This window comes from Myotis daubentonii, chromosome 11 (assembly GCF_963259705.1).
Source record: "Myotis daubentonii chromosome 11, mMyoDau2.1, whole genome shotgun sequence".
Classification (NCBI taxonomy): domain Eukaryota; kingdom Metazoa; phylum Chordata; class Mammalia; order Chiroptera; family Vespertilionidae; genus Myotis; species Myotis daubentonii.
In genome coordinates this window covers 66,378,350-66,396,921 of record NC_081850.1, presented here as the reverse complement: position 1 = coordinate 66,396,921, position 18,572 = coordinate 66,378,350, and the positions used below count along the sequence as shown (strand labels likewise).

General features: G+C 44.8%; 1 protein-coding gene across 1 annotated transcript in view; it reads right to left on the bottom strand.

The window, feature by feature from the left end:
- TTLL11 (tubulin tyrosine ligase like 11) overlaps window positions 1–18,572 on the bottom strand; it is a 197,399-nt gene that overhangs the window by 121,048 nt on the left and 57,779 nt on the right. The window contains 1 exon segment of the mRNA XM_059657768.1: window positions 262–837. Within this exon segment, the coding sequence (XP_059513751.1) occupies window positions 262–837 (576 nt within the window).

The window sequence follows — 18,572 nt, the reverse complement described above, 5'->3', positions numbered from 1 at the left end:
TGCATATGTTGTCTCATTTAATTCTTATAAGATCCTTAATCCTTTAAGGGAGGTACTATTTGTCTCAGTTTATAGATGAGAAGAGGGACGTAACTTACCCCAAATCACTCAGCTAGCAAATAGAAAACAGAAGTTGGACCCCGGTTTAACACTAAAGACCACCCCAGCAACCACCCCTCCCCACTTCAGGCCACACACCCCCACCTCGTCCCCTACGAGGCCAAGGCTGGGAACTCCCAGCTGGGAACTAGGGTTGGTTACCTGAAAGCATGTGGGCCCCGGCCTCCCTGCAGGGATGTCCGACTGGTAGAAAACTTTGAGCTCTGGAGTCAGGGCAATGACGGTCTTAATCACCAAGGAGATGATATCAGACCAGACCTTCTTGATGTCAACGCCTTTGGAAGACAATCTACAAAGAATGCTAGAAAAAGTCCTTTTGCTGCCTGTGCTAGTGCTGTCCGAGTGGACAAAGTTACCGCTATGGATGTTCAGGGAGTAGTTGGTTAAGTGCATAAAGATGTGGTGCAGGTTTTTGGGAGTGGGCTCCTGGTATGGCTCTGTACAAAATCTGGAGAGTCCATCTTTGGCTATGTAAATCTCTAAGGGGTCTAAGGACTTCAGTAAGACATACAGGCGAATGTCAAACTTGAGCTTGTCGATAAGGAGAGGTTTGCAGATGTATTCCTGGACCACCGCCGGCCGGCGCTGCAGGGTCCCTGCCAGGCGGATGTCACTGGGGTCTTTAATGAGGTAGATTCCGTCACCCTGACAACCACCATCGGGTTTCACAATAAAAGTGGGCTTCCAGGAGGGGTCACCGTCTTTCACCATTTGAACCTGGGGGGAGAAATGAAAGGTTAGCGTGATGTTCTTCTCCTCTCTGGACCCCCAAGACAGAGCAGGATGTTGGCAAATGTTTAGTAAATGAGTGACAAAGTGAGTCCTGCCTATGTGACACTCACTGAGCACCTGCCAGGGAGATAACACTGTGCTAGGTGCCAACACAGTAACCCAAGGCTGCCCCCCAATCTTGTCCTCCAGGAGGGAGATCGAGAGCACAGAGGATTTGCTGTCATAAGACCTGGGTTCGAATCCCAGATCTTTGCCGGTTATTAGCTATAACCCTGAGTAAGTCATGTAATTGATGATGATTATTGTTTAAGAGTGCCTACTATGTTCCAGGCACTATATTAGGCACTTTACATACGTTATCTAAGAAAGTATGATGGCTCTCCTCTTATGATACAGAAAACAGGAGATGGTACATCAGTTGTTAAGAGTCTGGGCGTCGCATCAGGCTGCCTGGTCTAGAATCCTGGCCCTGCTACTTACTGTGTGACCTTGGGCAAGTTACTTAAGTTATCTGTGCCTTCCTCATCTGTAAAAGAGGAGAAAGAGTGTTCGGAGGATGAATGAGATAATAAATGCAAAGGGTTAAGCCCACAGGCCCTGACACATCCAAGGCAGCCATCAAGCCTAGCTGAGGCTGTTTTTCAAAGATGGAGTAACTTGCTGGCTAACAGAGGGGCAGAACTGGGATTGAAATCCAGATCAAAGACTCTAATATGCTCGTACCTCCCTCTGTACTGCCATGTCTCGAGTTCCTCGTCTTAAAAATGGGAATATAAAACAAACCCTCATGGATCACTGTAAAGAAGAAATAAACTAAAATGTGCAAAGGGCTAAGCACAATATTAAACACAGAGCCAGTGTACAGAAATGCTAGTTTCATCATTTATATCTCTTATGAGGCTCACCTAGTAGACATAGCCAATCCTTCAGTCTATTGAGACTTTTATGAAACTAGATTCTGCCATCCGTAATATTTGCTGTCCTACCAGCTCCAGGTCAGCAAGACATTCACATAATTATCCAGGCCACTTGACCAGTCCAGACAGTCAGTCTGGATCCAGGTCTGCATAATTCATATGCAGCCAATTCCCCCGGACCCTTGTCATATCCTTCATGCAGCTATGGGGAATGTATGGGCTGAACGCCACGAGAGGAGGTTTTCACAGGGGGCGGGGTGAAGGGGCTGGAGGAAATTGAAGGGTGGGCTTTAAAGCCACTCTCTCTGCCACATCTGGTGAGAAAGAGCCCAAGAACAGGCGTTCCTTCCATTCTGAAGTGTGTAACTCAGAGTGCAGCGGCATGCCCCAGCGCTGGGCTCGCCTTGGCCTCCACCTTTGCTGTGTAAGCCCAACCCAGGACATGTGCACTCTGGCTTTTACTTATCTCTCTGGCCAGCCTATATTTCTAAGTGAAGCTTCTGCCAATTCCTTGGGCACTATCAGTTACTCCAGGCTTGTAAGAGATCTTTAACAATGGAGAAACACTTAAAGCCTTAATAATGGCCCACATCAATTTTTCTCCCTTGTCAGCAGGATTCGAGAATGGAACCTCACCAGAGATCAATGCAAGCCTCCCTGGGCCCTCCACCAAGCCTTTCTTGCAACTGTGACCTTGACGTTGATGTGTAGTTATTTAATATTCATCCAAAGCATTCATACATTTGGCCCTTTACAGTAAATAGAAGTGTGCTGGAGAAATGGCAGTTATGGATCAGGAAGTGAAAAATGTCAGGCTTGCACCGATGGGTAATTCCTCCCGCTGGAAAGCTTCTGCAATGCTGAAGATGCTAACAGTTTAATATATTATCAGGAGCAATATTTTCTCCTTTGAATCCAGTATATGCCTTAAATAAATTAAACTACATGGTCAATAGTCTCTGCCATTCATTGCATTACTGGATATTTCTTTTGCTCCTTGCCAGAGTAGTACCATACAAATCAGGATTATTAATACTAACAGAATCGCTGAATTTTTAGAACTGGAATGATCCTTGGAGATCAGCACAGCCCGGTCCTCTATAATTTAAATGCCGAAGCTGAGGCTCTGAGAGGTGACATGACTTGCTTGGGTCTCGCAACTGGCTAGGCAGTGATGGCGAACCTATGACATGAGTGTCAGAGGTGACACGCGAACTCATTTTTTTGGTTGATTTTTCTTTGTTAAATGGCATTTAAATATATAAAATAAATATCAAAAATATAATTTTGTTTTACTATGGTTGCAAATATAAAAAAATTTCCATATGTGGCACGGCACCAGAGTTAAGTCAGGGTTTTTCAAAATGCTGGCACACCGAGCTCAAAAGGTTCGCCATCACTGGGCTAGGGGTTGAAAGCTGAGGTCTTCTCACCCCACTGCACATTCCCTGTGCCATTTTTATCTCTGATAAGATAAAATCAAAGGTTCTTTTTCCCCCTGAATACTATAGGAAAGATTCTCTTAATGTAGCAGACACAATTGGTCTCTGTCCTCACATTAAAGAGGGTAGCCCTGAGCATTGCCTCCTTGGAACTGGAAGCACAGACCCCGAGTTTGCCAGGACCTCTGTCTGGGTTCCTGACACAGCCAATGGAAAAGCCAGATAGTTGTGCTGAATGTGGTTCCCCAGCCCTCAGACCTTTCAGCAACTTCTATTTTAAAAAAGGAGAGAGATTTTCCAAAATTTCAAACTCATTCTCCTCTGAGGTTTTACTCAAGGGTGACCCTTCCCCCCCAGCTATTTAAAGTTATTAATGTTAAGAACTAATGCATTGGTTCTTAGCAAGAAGTCATGGACCAGAATCTAAATATAATCTATATAACTAGGCCCCAACCCCCCAAATTCTGATGTAATAGATGTGGGAAAAGACCTGGGCAGGCGTATTTTGGAAAAAGCATGGTGGGTGATTCTGATGTTCACTCAGTTTGAGAGTCACTGGACTAATGTGACTTAACTAAAAAGATAATCTGGTATTAACATACTAAATGAAGTTTTCTGCATTGATGTCAGCCTGAACATGAGGAAGACCTGCACTTAGGCTAAAGCTGATGGTATCTCCATTTTTACCCAAACCTGCTGTTGGCTGTGAAATCCATTATCTTGTAACTGTATGCATTGATGGCTGAAAGAGATACCATGAGGATGTGGTGGCCTGATTGCTTGGCAGTCATCGGGCCTGTTAAAAAATTTATGTGTCTTTTACCGCCCCCTAGTGGATATTTAAGAAATATAACTGGGACGACCCCTCCATTCCCCCCAATTCAAAATTCCGACTCTTCTTAGCATTTAAGACACTATTAAGATGTTAAAATTGTCTCAAAGAAGCACCACTAAAAAGCTGTGGTACCGTTAGGGTAAGATTATACTTTGGGATGGACTCATCTCTAAAATGCCAGGGATAGCCAAGGTCACATTCATTTTCATACTCTGTCTTAACTATTTTCAGGGGTCCTCCCTACTACACAGATTGACCTACCTATTCAAATTCTCTCAGCCTATATAAACTTTTAAAATTTGGGTAACATGAGTATGAAATTCTTGAAATACATGCCATAAAAAATCAGTAATTTGTATATTCCTCATTGAGCTTTTTTTGTATTTTCTAAACTTTCCATTAGGAAAAAAAATAGCAATATCAGGCAGCAGTGAGTGCCTCTAAATATAAAGATTTTCATAAGGAATAGCTTTTGGTGAACAGATAGTTGTATCTCCCTGTTCATAGCAGCATTGCTCACAATGGCCAAAGGTGGAAACAACCCAAATGTCCATCAGCAGAAGAAGGATAAAAAAAAAAATGTGGTGTGTGCACACAATGGAATATTATTCAGCCATAAAAAGGAAGGGAATTCTGACACCTGCTACAACATGGATGAACCTTGAGGACACTATGTTAAGTGAAGTAGTAAGCCAGACAGAAGAGGACAAATACTGTATGCTTCCACTTATGAGGTACCCAGTGTAGTCAAATTCATAAAGACAGAAAGTAGAATGATGGTCGCCAGTGACTAGGGAAGGGAGTTAGTGTTTGATGGGTAGAGTTTCAGTTCAGGAAGATGAAAAAAGTTCTGGAGATGGGTGTGGTGATGGTTGGACAACAATGTGAATGTACTTAATGTCACTGAACTGGACACTTAAAAATGATTAAAATGGTAGCTTTATGTTATGCATATTTTCCCACAATTTTTATAAAGTTGAAAAATATTTAAACATAGAAAAGAAATAGCTTTTGGTGTAATAGGAAGACTACTGAAGCGAAAGACAGAAAATCTAGCTCCTACGCCCACTTTAGTCAGGTGACCTTGAGAGAGTCACCTTGAAAGAGTCACCTGACCTCCTGGCCTCTGTTGTACTCACCTATAAAATAAAGAGGTCACACTAAGGTCCCTGGCTTCTGCCAGCACACAAGTTCTAACAACGATTTATCTTGACATCACCACAGTTGAAAGCTGTGCTATAAACACGTAAGTGACATTAGTCGGTGGAGAGTTCATACTGAGTTGCTGTGAGCAGCACCTCGGGATAATCTACCAGAGCGGATCTGGATGGGAGATTTACGATGCACTTGAGGAAGCTGGCTGGGCATCTGGGGGAAGCAAGCTAAAATATTTTGAGAGAGAAATTCAGCAACAGGAATACGAAGCCATAAAGCACTATTAGCAGTGAGGGGCAGGTAGGAGGATGATTTCTTAAGAAACTGTATCTGCAATACCCGGGAAGTCAAAGCCAGTTAGAGTAGTCCTCTATCACTCAGATGGATGTATATCCCATCTTAGCAACCCAGGCCCTTCATGGCACAGGCACAGGCAGAGCTTAAGTAAAAACAAGCCTCTGGGGAGACAAACATGTCACAAAGCACGTGCTGGACATGGTGCAGGGACCAGCCCTTTCCCCTTCCAGCTTCAGCAGACCGAGCCTCACACTCAGGGCAAATCCCTGCTCCCAGCATCAGGCAATTCCTGAGTCAGTTGAAAATTAGGCTACCCAGGGCCAGACTGTGAGGTAGCAGTTGAGGCAAAGAGGAAGAACTGAGCAGGAGAGAGTGGCATATGTCTGGGTAACTGCAAAGAGCCCCGATGGCTGGAGAGCAGAGAGTGGGTGGAGTGGGGAGAGCACTGGAAATCTGACTGCTGAGACCTGCCGGGCAGATCACTGCAACAACAATCACAGCAGCCCATACCCACAGGGCACGCACTCAGGGTCAGGTCTCATTCAATCCTCAACAATCCTATTTACAGATAAGGAAGTGGGGACCCAAGGACATGAAAAAATCTGCCAGAGGCACACAGCCAGCAGGACTGGGTCAATATCCGAGCACAGGCATCAGGCTCCAGCAACCACGTGTAGAATGAATGAGGGTATGTGAGGAAGGGGAATGGAAGATCAAACCTGGGTATAAGAGGGGGCCTGGCAGGGAACGGCCCTGAATATCATTTTGGAAAGTTTGGACAATGTCCTGAAGTGATGAGGAGTCAGTGAAGGTTGTGAGGAGGAAGCAACATAATTAGCCGTGTACTTAGAAATATCATTCTGGCTGCTGCGCAGAAAATCTGGGGGTTGGGTATGTGGTCAGGGACAGAGGGGAAATGCCTGAGGGGAAACGCCTGAGCCGAGGCTCGCCAGTGGGGTTAGGGAAAGGAGTCTGGTTTGAGGAATATTTTGGAGGTAAGATCGACAGGACTGGGTGACTAGGTGAGGGAGACAGGAGCATGTGGGACTACTTTCGAATGTCTAGATGGATACTGCTATATTCACGGGGCATATAAGAGGAGTGACAGGGGTTTAGGGAATGCTAGGAAGAGGATGAGCCAGATAGAGGGACCTAGAGGGCACCCAGCTGGGGAGGTTCTATAATTGTATGGAAATATGGGCCAGGAGCTTGGGGGAGAAATCCGGGTCCTCCAGTCCTCGGATGATGGGTAAACCTTCTACAATGGGCCAGGCTACTTGAGGAAAGTATGGGCAGGGAGAAGAGGACACCTGGGAACGAGAGGAGGGGCGGGCAGAAAAGATCACAAAACATCTTGTATTTGTACTTGAACTGTAGGCAATGGGTAGATTTGCAACAGGTGGGTAACATGGCACCCATATCACTCTGGCAGGATGGTTTGGAAAGAATAAGGAGATTTGGGGCCTATCAAAATCCCGAAGAGCTGGGCAGTGGCTGGGATGGGATACGGCACAGGTAGGCTCAGAGGCACCTGGTGACTGGATGGAGGTGGAGGGTGAGGGAGAGGGATTCAGTAGTGCTAGGGGAGGGTACCATCTACAGATTTAGAGAATACGGGAAAAGGAGTTCTGGACAGGTGAGGGGCGGGGGGGGGGGGGGGGGAGAGTTCACCTCATTGACTGAATATCAATTGAGTGCCTCTAGCAATGGAGCCAATTTAGGACTTCATAACCTCATTCCTCAAGCACCTTACTGATCATCAAAACCTGACTGTGTTGCCCAGCATATCTCATACAGATGATTCATTTTGATATAGCAACTCTCCCAGTGTTAGCAGAAATAAGAACTGCTGTCTGGCAGCAGTAAGACTCAGATTTTAAACTCAGACGTGGAATATCTGGAACCTGATGGTTAGAGTAGGGCAGCCACAGGCCCCAGGGCAAACTGTCCTCCCACTGTGTGGACAAATATTCTCAGCACTCCCTGGCTTTCAGGAATTCCAGTTAAAAAAACAAACCTAAGTTGCAAAACAAAGCCTTTGCTCTTAATCACTGATGCATACCCTGGATTTACTTGAACAGTTTAAAGAAACTAACGAGAATTGTTCCCAAGGACCACTCACGTGCAACTCCCTGGCATGGCTGAGGGGTCCTCCTTCCTGGAAGCTAGCTCTCTCTCCACAGCCTATTTCCTGCCCTCCCGCCCCGCCCTCTTCCATGCCTCTGTGCTGCACATGTGCTTCCCCTCGGCCTCCACTGGCCTCTCTCCCACTTCTTTGCCTACAGAACTCCTGCTCATCATCCAGGGCCCAGCCCACAGGTTCCCTCTGAGAATCCTTTCCTGGCTCACAACCCTCCAGGCAGAACAGCCACTCTCGTCCTCTGTGCTCCCACGGTGGTGGCATCTAATCTTTCTCAGCACACCTCTATCACACTGTCATGTAACTACATGTGTGACTTTGAATTTAGAGCTTTATTATATTATAGCTACATATTTAAGTACATGATGAAAGCTAAGAATATGGGTGCTGAAGCTAGACTCCCTCCAGTGCTAGAGAGCCCAGCCCTATTGCCACTTAGTAGCTACATAACCCTCAACTATTTCCTTACCTCTCCGGCCTCAATTTGTTAACCTGGAAAACAGGAGTCATAGTAGTGCCTCTGCCATAGGGTTGGTGTGAAGATTACAAAAGGTAAAGAATGTGAAGTGCCGGGGCTAACAAATGGTGAGCTATTATTGCTATTGATTGTCTCTCCCATTTGAGGATGTGCTCGCTGAGGATGAAGACCAAGTCTTATTTTACTCACAATTCCCATATATAGCAGAGTGAGTGCTTAATAAATGTCCAAAATGAAGTGATAAGAAAGCTAGATTGCCATAGCATTTATGAACCCAGGAACATTAGTTAATATATATCTAGTTGACAGATTGCCAGATAAACTAACTTCTTCTATAGAAACAAAAGTATTTTAATGATAAGAAAGCAGAAAGGGAAAACTACCACCCGTGGAACACATCTCCTGCGTTATGTGCTGTGCGGCCACCATCCAGGGAATCCTCACAACAGCCCTGCAAGGAGGGTGGATCCCAGGGCCAAGGTCACACAGCCAACGGGCAGTAAAGTTATAATGAAACCAAGTTGATCAGAGTCAAAAGTCTGTCATCTTTCCATAACAACTATGTTCTTTGGGAAAACTCAAAGCAGTTGAGATGTAGGAACTTCTGTAATACAGTAGGAGGGAAATCACTGTGGGAATACAAAGTTATAGCCAAGCCAACCTGCTCATCTTGCCTGAGTTGGGGCCAGCAGGGTAAGAAGGGGGACTCCACACAGCCACAGAGCTAGCTGCCTATATCTTCACATCCAGCCAGGAAGGAACTATCACACACACTCTCTCTCTCTCTCTCTCTCTCTCTCTCTCTCTCTCTCTCTCTCTCTCACACACACACACACACACACACACACACACACACACACACACTTTATAAACAAAGAAATGGAAGACTTGCCCAAGGCCACATAACTAGTGGCAGAGCCAGAATGAAAGCATGAAATTTCCAGATTTCCAACCCCAGGTTCTTTCTACCATAAGTGTTGGGCACACTGACGTGGTCTTTCAGACAAGACCATAGGAATAAGCACTCTCTCCTCGTTCTCACTAACAACATCACGTGCGTTTGGTATTACAATAAATTTCAATGCTTTTCAGAGCTGTCGCCTTATTTAATGATCAATTCTCCATTCTTGGGAGAATGAGGGCCTTGAGATCCAGAGAATAAAGTAAGAAGCCTGCAGTCCCCCGGCCAGAAGTCCTGGGGCCCAGGTGCCCTTTCCTTTGAAGGTGCTCTCAAATTTACCTGGGAGGTGACAGAGCATCACGAGGCAGCTTGGGGAAGCTGGCCCTTCTGATCGTGACAACCAAATAGCAAAGAGGAGCCACTCTGCGCACTTTCCAAATCCAGGGGTTTTCAAGGCAATGTAATGGATCCCACTTTCAATCAATAGCAACTTTATGTGGCCATAATCCACCCATCATTAGTGAACGAAGAGCCACTCTAGAACACAATAAATCCTGCTTAACAGGAAGGGACCAGTTGTGAGACTGTCCATGTTCCTTTCAGGTCGCCCCATAACGCCTGAACCCTTATTGTTGGAGACTCATGAGGGGAGTGAGAACCCAAGGACAGCTGGTTCACTGGCCAGGCCAGTCATCCCTGCCTGGCCTGTCCTGCCCTCCTCCTCTCCCCTGAGTTTCCCTAGCACAGGGGCTCAGACCAGGCCTGACGGGCCTGAGGCTACTTCCTAAGGGCCTTGGAGCATCCCTGAGCATGGGGGCCAGTAGGCTGCTGCTCCCCTTCACCTCCACCGGGGCCACATATCTGAGTGTCCGTGGGGAGCAGCAGAGTGCAGGGCACGGGCTTTGGAGACAGACCTGGGTTCAAATTTCAGATCAGCTGCCTCATAGTGGCGGGCCCTGGCTGAGCTACCTGACCTGTGTTCAGTATCCTCCCCCGTCACAGGAAGAACAGTGCCCAGCTCCCATGCTGCTGTAAGGATAAAATAATACCTCGCATTTGGACTTAGCACAGCACTATAGTTTGTATTAGTTCATTCTACTGTATCACTCTGCCTTGGTTTCCTGATCATCCTCCAGATTCCCTACTGAGGCTCATCTCAGACCAGCTTGGTTCCCTGGTGGCTGGGCCTGTCTCAGCTGTTTCCTGGTCCCCTTGGATGGCAGCCTCACCTTTCCTCTACTCCTTTGGGCCACCCAGCAGAGTCCAGTCCACAGCCTGGTTTGCCGCCCTGGCCTTACAGACCTCACTCCCTTCCTTTCTTCCCCACAGACTCCTACTGAGGTCCCAGAATGCATCGTGGCTGATTCCATCCGAACACAACACTCAATTGCTGAGTAAGCTCCCCTTCCAGCTAAAATCGTTTTTCCGATACTGAGGCTCTCCTGCTAATGAACTGGCGAAATAATCTTTAGCTCACCTCCAAATGTAAATGACTCCATTACAATCAAAAGCCCTAGCTTTCCTCCTTCCCAGCACCATAGTCCCTCATTTGCCTCTTACATTCTTGCCATACCTTACAGAGTGCCCTTTAACAACTATGAGACTATCCATGTCCTACTTTGCAACACTCCCAATGCCCTTCCACCCTCTGAGGAATGATGAGTGCCAGGCCTGTCACCATGTACACAGGAGATCTAATCTACAAGATAAGTAACAGCGTTTTCATTTGGGGATTTTGTAAGTAGAGGTTTTCCTCTACTGCATGGAAACCCGCAAGCCAAGACACCAATCTACTCGAGAACCAGGCTGGGCAGCCAAGTGCCTGCCGGGGACCAGATAATCATTAGCCTGATCGTTGACACCAGGAGAGTAAGGACACGGTTTCCACAAGAGCTGGATTCCAGCCGCTGGTTTAAATGTCAGGGAGAAGCAGGAAGGTGTTGACATGGAAGGAATTACTTCGACATGCCTTTGATCACCGATGCTCTGTGGTGTTCTAAATGAGCGCGCTGGTTGGAAGCCAAGCGGGGCAGTTTTACAAAGAAACTCCTCCTGTGCCATGGAAGGCCAGCTCTGTACACCACTTTTCCTTAAATAAACACTGCGTTCCCTCCCCCTTCACTTCAATGGGAGCAGGTGACCACGGAACGAAGACTTGGGCTCAGCTCTCCATGGGCTCACAGGGAATGTCAGCCCAGCAGTCCCTTCCTAACCTCTGGCCATCACTTAACTTCAGAGTCACCTGTGAGAAAACTTCCCTGTTTCCTTAATAGATCTGAGAGCGAGCGGAGGACATCTCTCCATGTGGAAACAGGCTCCGCTGTCTCTTCCCCCAAATCCACTTCCCTTGGGGGATATCTCACTAGTCACTGTCCCACAACAACGAACTTGGACAGGAGGGGAGTTTGGCCCCCTTTAGTGCTCGGACCAATCATGGGCTCCAACACTACTTTCCTTAGTTCCTCCTGACCCAGGTGCAAAGCTTTGAAGGCTTTACCAATGACCAGAGGGGAGCAGAAGGGAGATAAACAGAGGAGAGACTGCAACTACATAGTTTTGTTTAGAGACTCCCATCTCAGTGCCAGGGCTCTTCAGTGTGCCCCTAGGTGGTGGCAGGCAGTGTCTTTCAGGCCCTAGGAGAGCATCAGGTCCCCGGAGGCTAGGCTCTGAGACCTCACCTATGACCCATAAAGACAGGGCAGCTGTGCTACAACCTCAACAGGACAGCATTTCAGGGTATCAGGATACGATCCCATAAACTAACAGTCATAGAGAGATATGCACAAGAAATAGTAGGGTATTTGTTACCCTACAGCAACACTAACCTCATCCATGTAAAAAACGGGATTGCGATAAACCTCTCTGGCCCAGCATTTCCAGCCATGCATGCCCAGGAACACTTGTAAAACTGTAATGTACCTGGAGAACACCGACAGGAGCTCACCTACATTCTCATTAATAATGTGGACCGATTATCATTTCAGTGTATAAGACATGGTGACACGGTGACATTAGTCAATGGTGACATTAGTCAATATGTATTATAACACTAAATATACAACAATTAATCTGAGGGACCATTTACTCCTTTGCCTTCACCTTGAATCCAAATAGGATTGATCTCCTTATTAGTGGTTCGCCCGGATACTTTTTAAAGCATTCCCGGTTATCTAACAAAGGGGGAGTCCACACACAGCAGAGATAAGTCTGAGTGCTTTTACTCTGATAAATCTTTCTACCTCAAGCTGTAAGCGCTTCCTAAATATCTAGAAGTTGCTTTAAATGTGTCACACTGAGGGGAGGAAAGGAGCAAGAGAAAGAAAAGGCCATTCATTGAGCATCGTGGTGGGTGGTCTACAGTGATCTTATTTAATCCTCATCCCATGAGCATCTGCCAACAGCCCATGAGGCAGAGTCCTTGCTGAGTTTTACAGAGGAGGAACCAGCTACTTTTTAAGATGATCATGTAGAGGCTGGAGCCTGGTCACCTGTCCAGGTGTGGAAGGGATTCCCCAGGGGGAATGGCCTGGATGGCTTCTCAGGTCCTTTCCAATCCCGAACGTTTGTTTATTCTTTGGTCTCCAGGCCTCAGGAGTATCTCTGACTTGCTGTGTGACTGGGCCAAGCCTCTTTCCTTCTCTGGGTCTCAGTTTCCTCATCCATACAATGGAGGCATTTCTCTGCTCAGGATTCTCTCTAGAAGCTCTCTGGAGAACAAGGGTTATGACAAGGCTGCCTACAGGATAGCATTGTGCTATGAGAGGATGCCCACCCTGTGTGCAGTGAGACCGAGGCTGCCTCCCTCCCTAGGCAGGGACACAGAGCGGGGTCATCCTTATTCTCAAAGTAAGGTGGAAATCAGGGAAACCTGCAGTGTTGGACACAAATCTGGAAAGTGTTAAAAATTAAATGCCTTTAGGCAATATACAGGTATTTGTGTTTCTTAAAGGGAAAAAAAAAATGCTCTTGCTCCACAGAGATCAGTGCTTCTCAGTGGGACCGATACTGCCACCTAGGGAGGGTTTTGGAAATTTTGGGGAGTGCTTTTGGTTGTCCCAGTGAATGGAGAGTATTACTGGCATTTGATGGGCAGGGGTCTGAATGCCAGATGGCCATGCACTGGGCAGCCCCGCCGCACCTTCATAAAGTGAAAGACCTATTTGTGTATGACGTAGAGATAGCCTAGACCAGTGGTCGGCAAACTCATTAGTCAACAGAGCCAAATATCAACAGTACGACAATTGAAATTTCTTTTGAGAGCCAAATTTTTTAAACTTAAACTATATAGGTAGGTACATTGTTATTAACTTAATTAGGGTACTCCTAAGGCTTAGGAAGAGCCACACTCAAGGGGCCAAAGAGCCGTATGTGGCTCGCGAGCCGCAGTTTGCCGACCACGGGCCTAGACCCCTACCCACTGTCACGTGTAAACAAAAAGAATTTCCCACATGACTTAAGTTTAGCACCACTATTTTCTAGGAATGCAACAACCATGTAAATACAGGAAAAATTATACTTCACCTCCCCCGCCCTGGAATTTTATCAAATATTTCAGAAGCACTGCATCGCTGAAGCACATACATGGCTTCTGGTATCTGAGTTACCCACATAACACAATGTGATTATATGTAAAGAACAGTTTAAAATGCCAAATATTTAGCCCAGCCAGTGATGCTCAGTGGTTGAACATCAACCTATGAACCAGGAGGTCACAGTTCAATTCCAGGTTGTGGACTTGATCCCCAGTTGGGGGTGTGCAGGAGGAGGCAGCCAATCATTGTCTCTCTCTCTCTCTCTCTCTCTCTCTCATCATTGATATTTCCCTCTCTCTCCCTCTCCCTTCTTCTCTGAAATCAATAAAAATATATTTTAAAAAAGGAAAAAGCCAAATATTTAAAAATATCATATTTATATCATGTATAATACATAGACATATGAGAGAGAATCTGAATAATGTTAATCAAATTGTCCTACTTTCCTTTTATCCAAACTCATTCATGACAGGTAGGTGCAAGCATCAGGCCACTTCATTACATATTCTTATGTAACTGTGCCCCCAGAGCAGTTACTTATTGAAATTTTGTTATAATTTTGTTATAAAATAAAATTTTGTTATAAAGAACTTTTTCTTTTTAAAATAACATTTTGGTGGTGTTGTCTTTTAAAGAACTATGTGTGAAGGTTGATTATATTTCATTCAGGATGGTAAAGAGAATGTTACAAAATATGTTTATAAAAGGGAAGGGCACTGGACTGACACCCCTATAGCAGTGAGCACACTCAGCACCAGCACAAAAACACTAGGGCTTCTTGGAAATTTGGCTGATTCCCAGGTTGGTGCAGGGAAAACATGACAAAGCCTGGGGCCTCTTGTTGTGGCAGAACAGAGCGCTCAGAGAATAATAGGGGCTGCTGAGAGGACACCAGGCTCCACTGGACAAATCTAGGAGCATCTGAGCTTCAAAATAAATAAAAGAGGATTATAACTCATCAAATGACATAAGAATCCATGAGGCCACACTAATGTGCATGCACATTCACATAGATAAATAAATTAAAAGGCAAAGTTCTTCCTTGCAGTAGAAACTCAACTAACAAATGCAGAAGGAATGGTGGTTAATCACCATTTGGCAAACATCACAATAATAACTGATTTAGGCAAGAATCATTAACTGACGTTAAAACTAGATGTAAAAGTTTGAGGAATAACAAGATATTACATAGTCTTAAATACTTAATCATTAGAAAGGGGGAAATGGCAACTCCTCAGTGGAATCTGGCAGACACCAACTTAACCAAATGATTAAAGGTAACGTCACCAGTAATGAGAAATGTTGACATCATGTGCCCCCAGAGATGATACCCCTGAGAAAAACACAACACAGCTTCTGTACTATTCCTGCCAAAAATGTATTTCCTGAACCTAATGAGGAAACCCCAGACAAACCCAAATTGAGGGGCAGTCTGCTAAATACCCTGTGCTCATAAAAAATACCTATGGCATGAAAACAAAAAAAGACTGAGAAATTCTTCCAGATTAAAGGAGACTAAAGGGGCAATTGTCAAAATCTGAATAAATTCTGAATATGATTAAATCATAAAATAGTATTGATCGATGTTAATTTCATGATTTCAATAATTATATCATGGCTATAAAAGAAAATACTCTTTTATTTAGGAAACTAGAGGCCTGATGCACGAAATTCGTGCAAGGGGCTCGGCCCTCACACCCCTCGCAGTCCTGGCTTCATTCAGAAGGTTATCTGGAAGGATGTCTGGTCTAATTAGCATATTACACTTTTATTGTTATAGATATGCACAGTATGCTTAGGAGTAAAAGGGCATCATGTATGCAAATTATTCTCAAAAAGGAGGGGGGAGCACAAATGCAGCAAAATATTAACATTTGGGGTTGAGTGAAGGGTGTACAGAAAGTTTTTTATTATTCTTACAACTTTTCAGTAAGTCTGAAATTATGACAAAACGAAAAGTTAAAAGAAAATGGAAGAGAGCCATTAGTTCCAAAATAAAAGAAAAGCACTTATTAGATCTATTCTAACCAAACAAGTCCTTTTATCCTACTCCTCTAAGACTTCTAGAAAATGTATGGGGTTAATTTCAGGAGGAGGCAAGGAGGGAGACAGTGCAAGTTTGGGTGTGAGGGAAGGACAGAGAATCATTCATTAATGAGGCCAGAGAATTCAATTATAGCATCTTTCTAAATTCAAATCTCGACTTCACGTCACCTTTCATTAGAACTCCTCCAAGAAGCAATTACACAGAAAAGAAGTTGAACAAGAAACAGAGTAGGAGAGACTTCTTCATTTCTTTGGAGATCAGGAAAGAAGGTACAGGCAGAGCAATTTTCATAATTTCCCTTTGAAATAGGCACTGATCTCAAGATTGGTTCCACTATTTTCTTACAGAAAATTAGGCATCTCGACTCAAGTGACTAAGGCGACATCACGAAGAACTTTTGCAAAATGAAATGAAAGGACAAAAATTAAAGGGTGAAAGATGACCTTTTCTTCACTTTAGAAAGCAGGGTTTTCTTGACCTTTAAAACAGTCTCCCAGAAAAATGTTTACCTCTCTCACTTTTTCACTGCTTGCCGTTCTTTAGAGGGAAGTGGGGGACACATTAAAGCAGCAGCCCTCTAATGATAGTACTTACCTCAAAATTCCTCATACAAAATCAGGACTGCAACACAGCAAGATGATAATAGATGTCATTTAAAGCGCTAACTGTATTTGGGACCAAATTGACGTGTAGGAATTAAACAATAGAGTTTCTACTTTTAAAAGTATTATTGTACTAGGCTGCTTATGGGGGGAGGGGAACCTTAGTGGGAAAATGTTTAAGCCACGCTTGATGCCATTCAGTCAAAGAGAAGTCTTAGCTCTTTTCCCTCCTAAAGGATCTATCATCAAATAATAAGATGACTAGTCTCAAGATTAGTTTTTTTATTAAAAATTAAAATAAATCCATTTCCAATAAGCCAGAAACACCCATAATACTTTGTGTAAACAGTCTTAGAGCTAGCTTAAATTTCCATCTCAGACCACAAAACTTCTTTCCATATTCATTCATTTCACACACATATGCCTGAGTATCCCCAGATGGAAATGACTCTCTAAGCTCCCTGGGAGCCCCCAGTTTCACAGGGACAGAAGATAAGTAAATGTCCATTCACTGAGGGGACAGAGTATGATTCTCATAACATCCCTGTGGTGTTACAGGTTTTGAGGAAACGAGACTCAGGATAATTAAGTAACTTATCCAGGTACACACACTTTAAAAGTGATGAAGGAAGGATTTTAACCCAGGTCTCAATGACCCGAGCCCTTGCCTCACTATCTCTCAACCAGAAGCACTACCACAAAATAGTGTGTTGGGGGCCCTATAATGGAGAGTCCAGAAGGGGTCCCAGAGGAACTGTCCATGGGTCTGGGAGGCAGGAGAGTGGGAGGTGGAGCAGGAGAGGGGGTATCAGAAAAGGCCTTCATAGATTTGGTGGCATCAACTCTGACACAGGAAAGCTCAGAAAGTTTGTCAGGTGGACAAGCACAGAAGGGACAGTCAGAGGTGCAAGAACTTGGGCAGATATGAATCTTTCTGAAAGGGCTTTAGAGGGAACCAACAGGAAGGATGTCTTGGCTTAGCCAATATTTGCTGGCCTCAGCCAACCACTTCACAGGGCTTGGGATGGAATGTGCAGATACAGCTTCAGTGACCCTCCTGGTGGGGTGAGGTGGAGGTGAGGAGCCAGCCAGCCCCCGTGGGGTTCCAGAAGCAGCTGCAGGGCAGCCTTCACCATCAGCGCTTCCCTACGCCCAAGACTGCACTGACCCAGCATTTGCAAGACGATGATTGATTACATAAGGCCCTTTGTGCTCCAACTAAAACCTTGGCAGCAGAAATTTGTGAAGAATTTTAACTCCAGCAGGGAGTTTTATGGAAGTCCAGAAAGCCAAACTCACAGAATCAAAAGGTTAGAAGTGGAAGGAACCTTAGTTATGTTCTGCAATCTTTTCTTCTTGCAGAGGAAGCACGGAAGCCTGGGGATGGGGGTGTAGATGACTTGGCCAGGGTCCCATACCCAGCTAAGAGGTGGCAGCAGGGTATGACACCAAAAGCACAAGCAACAAAAGCCAACATCAACAAGTGGGACTACGTCAAACTGAAAAGCTTCTGCACAGCAAAGGAAACTATAAACAAAATGAAAAGTCAATCTACAGAATGACAGAAGATATTTGCAAACCATATATCTGGTAAGGGATTAATATCCAAATTATGTAAGGAACTCATACAATTTAATAGCAAATAACAATAATAATTTCATTTAAAAATGGGCAGTGGGCCCGAACAGAGAAAACGTACAAATGGCCAACAGGTACATGAAAAGATGCTCAAAATCACCAATCATCAGGGAAATGCAAATCAAAACCACAATGAGATGTCACCTCCCACTGACTGGTATGAATGTAAATTGGTAGTCACTATGTAGAACAGTATAGAGCTTCCTCAAAAAATTTAAAACTAGAACTTCCATATGATCCAGAATTCCACTTCTGGGTAAGGAAATGGAATCACTATGTCTAAGATGTAGCTGCATTCTCAGATTCATTGCAGCATTGTTCACCATAACCAACACATGGAAACAACCTAAGTGCCCATTAACAGATGAATGGATAAAGAAAATCTCTCCTCTCTCTCTCTCTCCCTCTCTCTCAGAGAGAGAGAGAGAGAGAGAGAGAGAGAGAGAGAGAGAGAGAGAGAGAGAAAGAGAATATTATTGAGCCATAAGAAAGGAAATCCTGCCATTTGCTTTTTTAAAATATGGTTTTTATTGATTTCAGAGAGGAAGAGAGAGAGAGAAAAATCAATGATCAGCTGCCTCCTGCACATCTCCTGCTGGTGATCAAGCCCGAAACCTGGGCATGTGCCCTGATTGGGAATCAAACTCTGACCTCCTGGTTCACAGGTCAATGTTCAACCACTGAGCAACAATGGCCAGGCAATCCTGCCATTTGCAACACATGGCAAACTCATAGA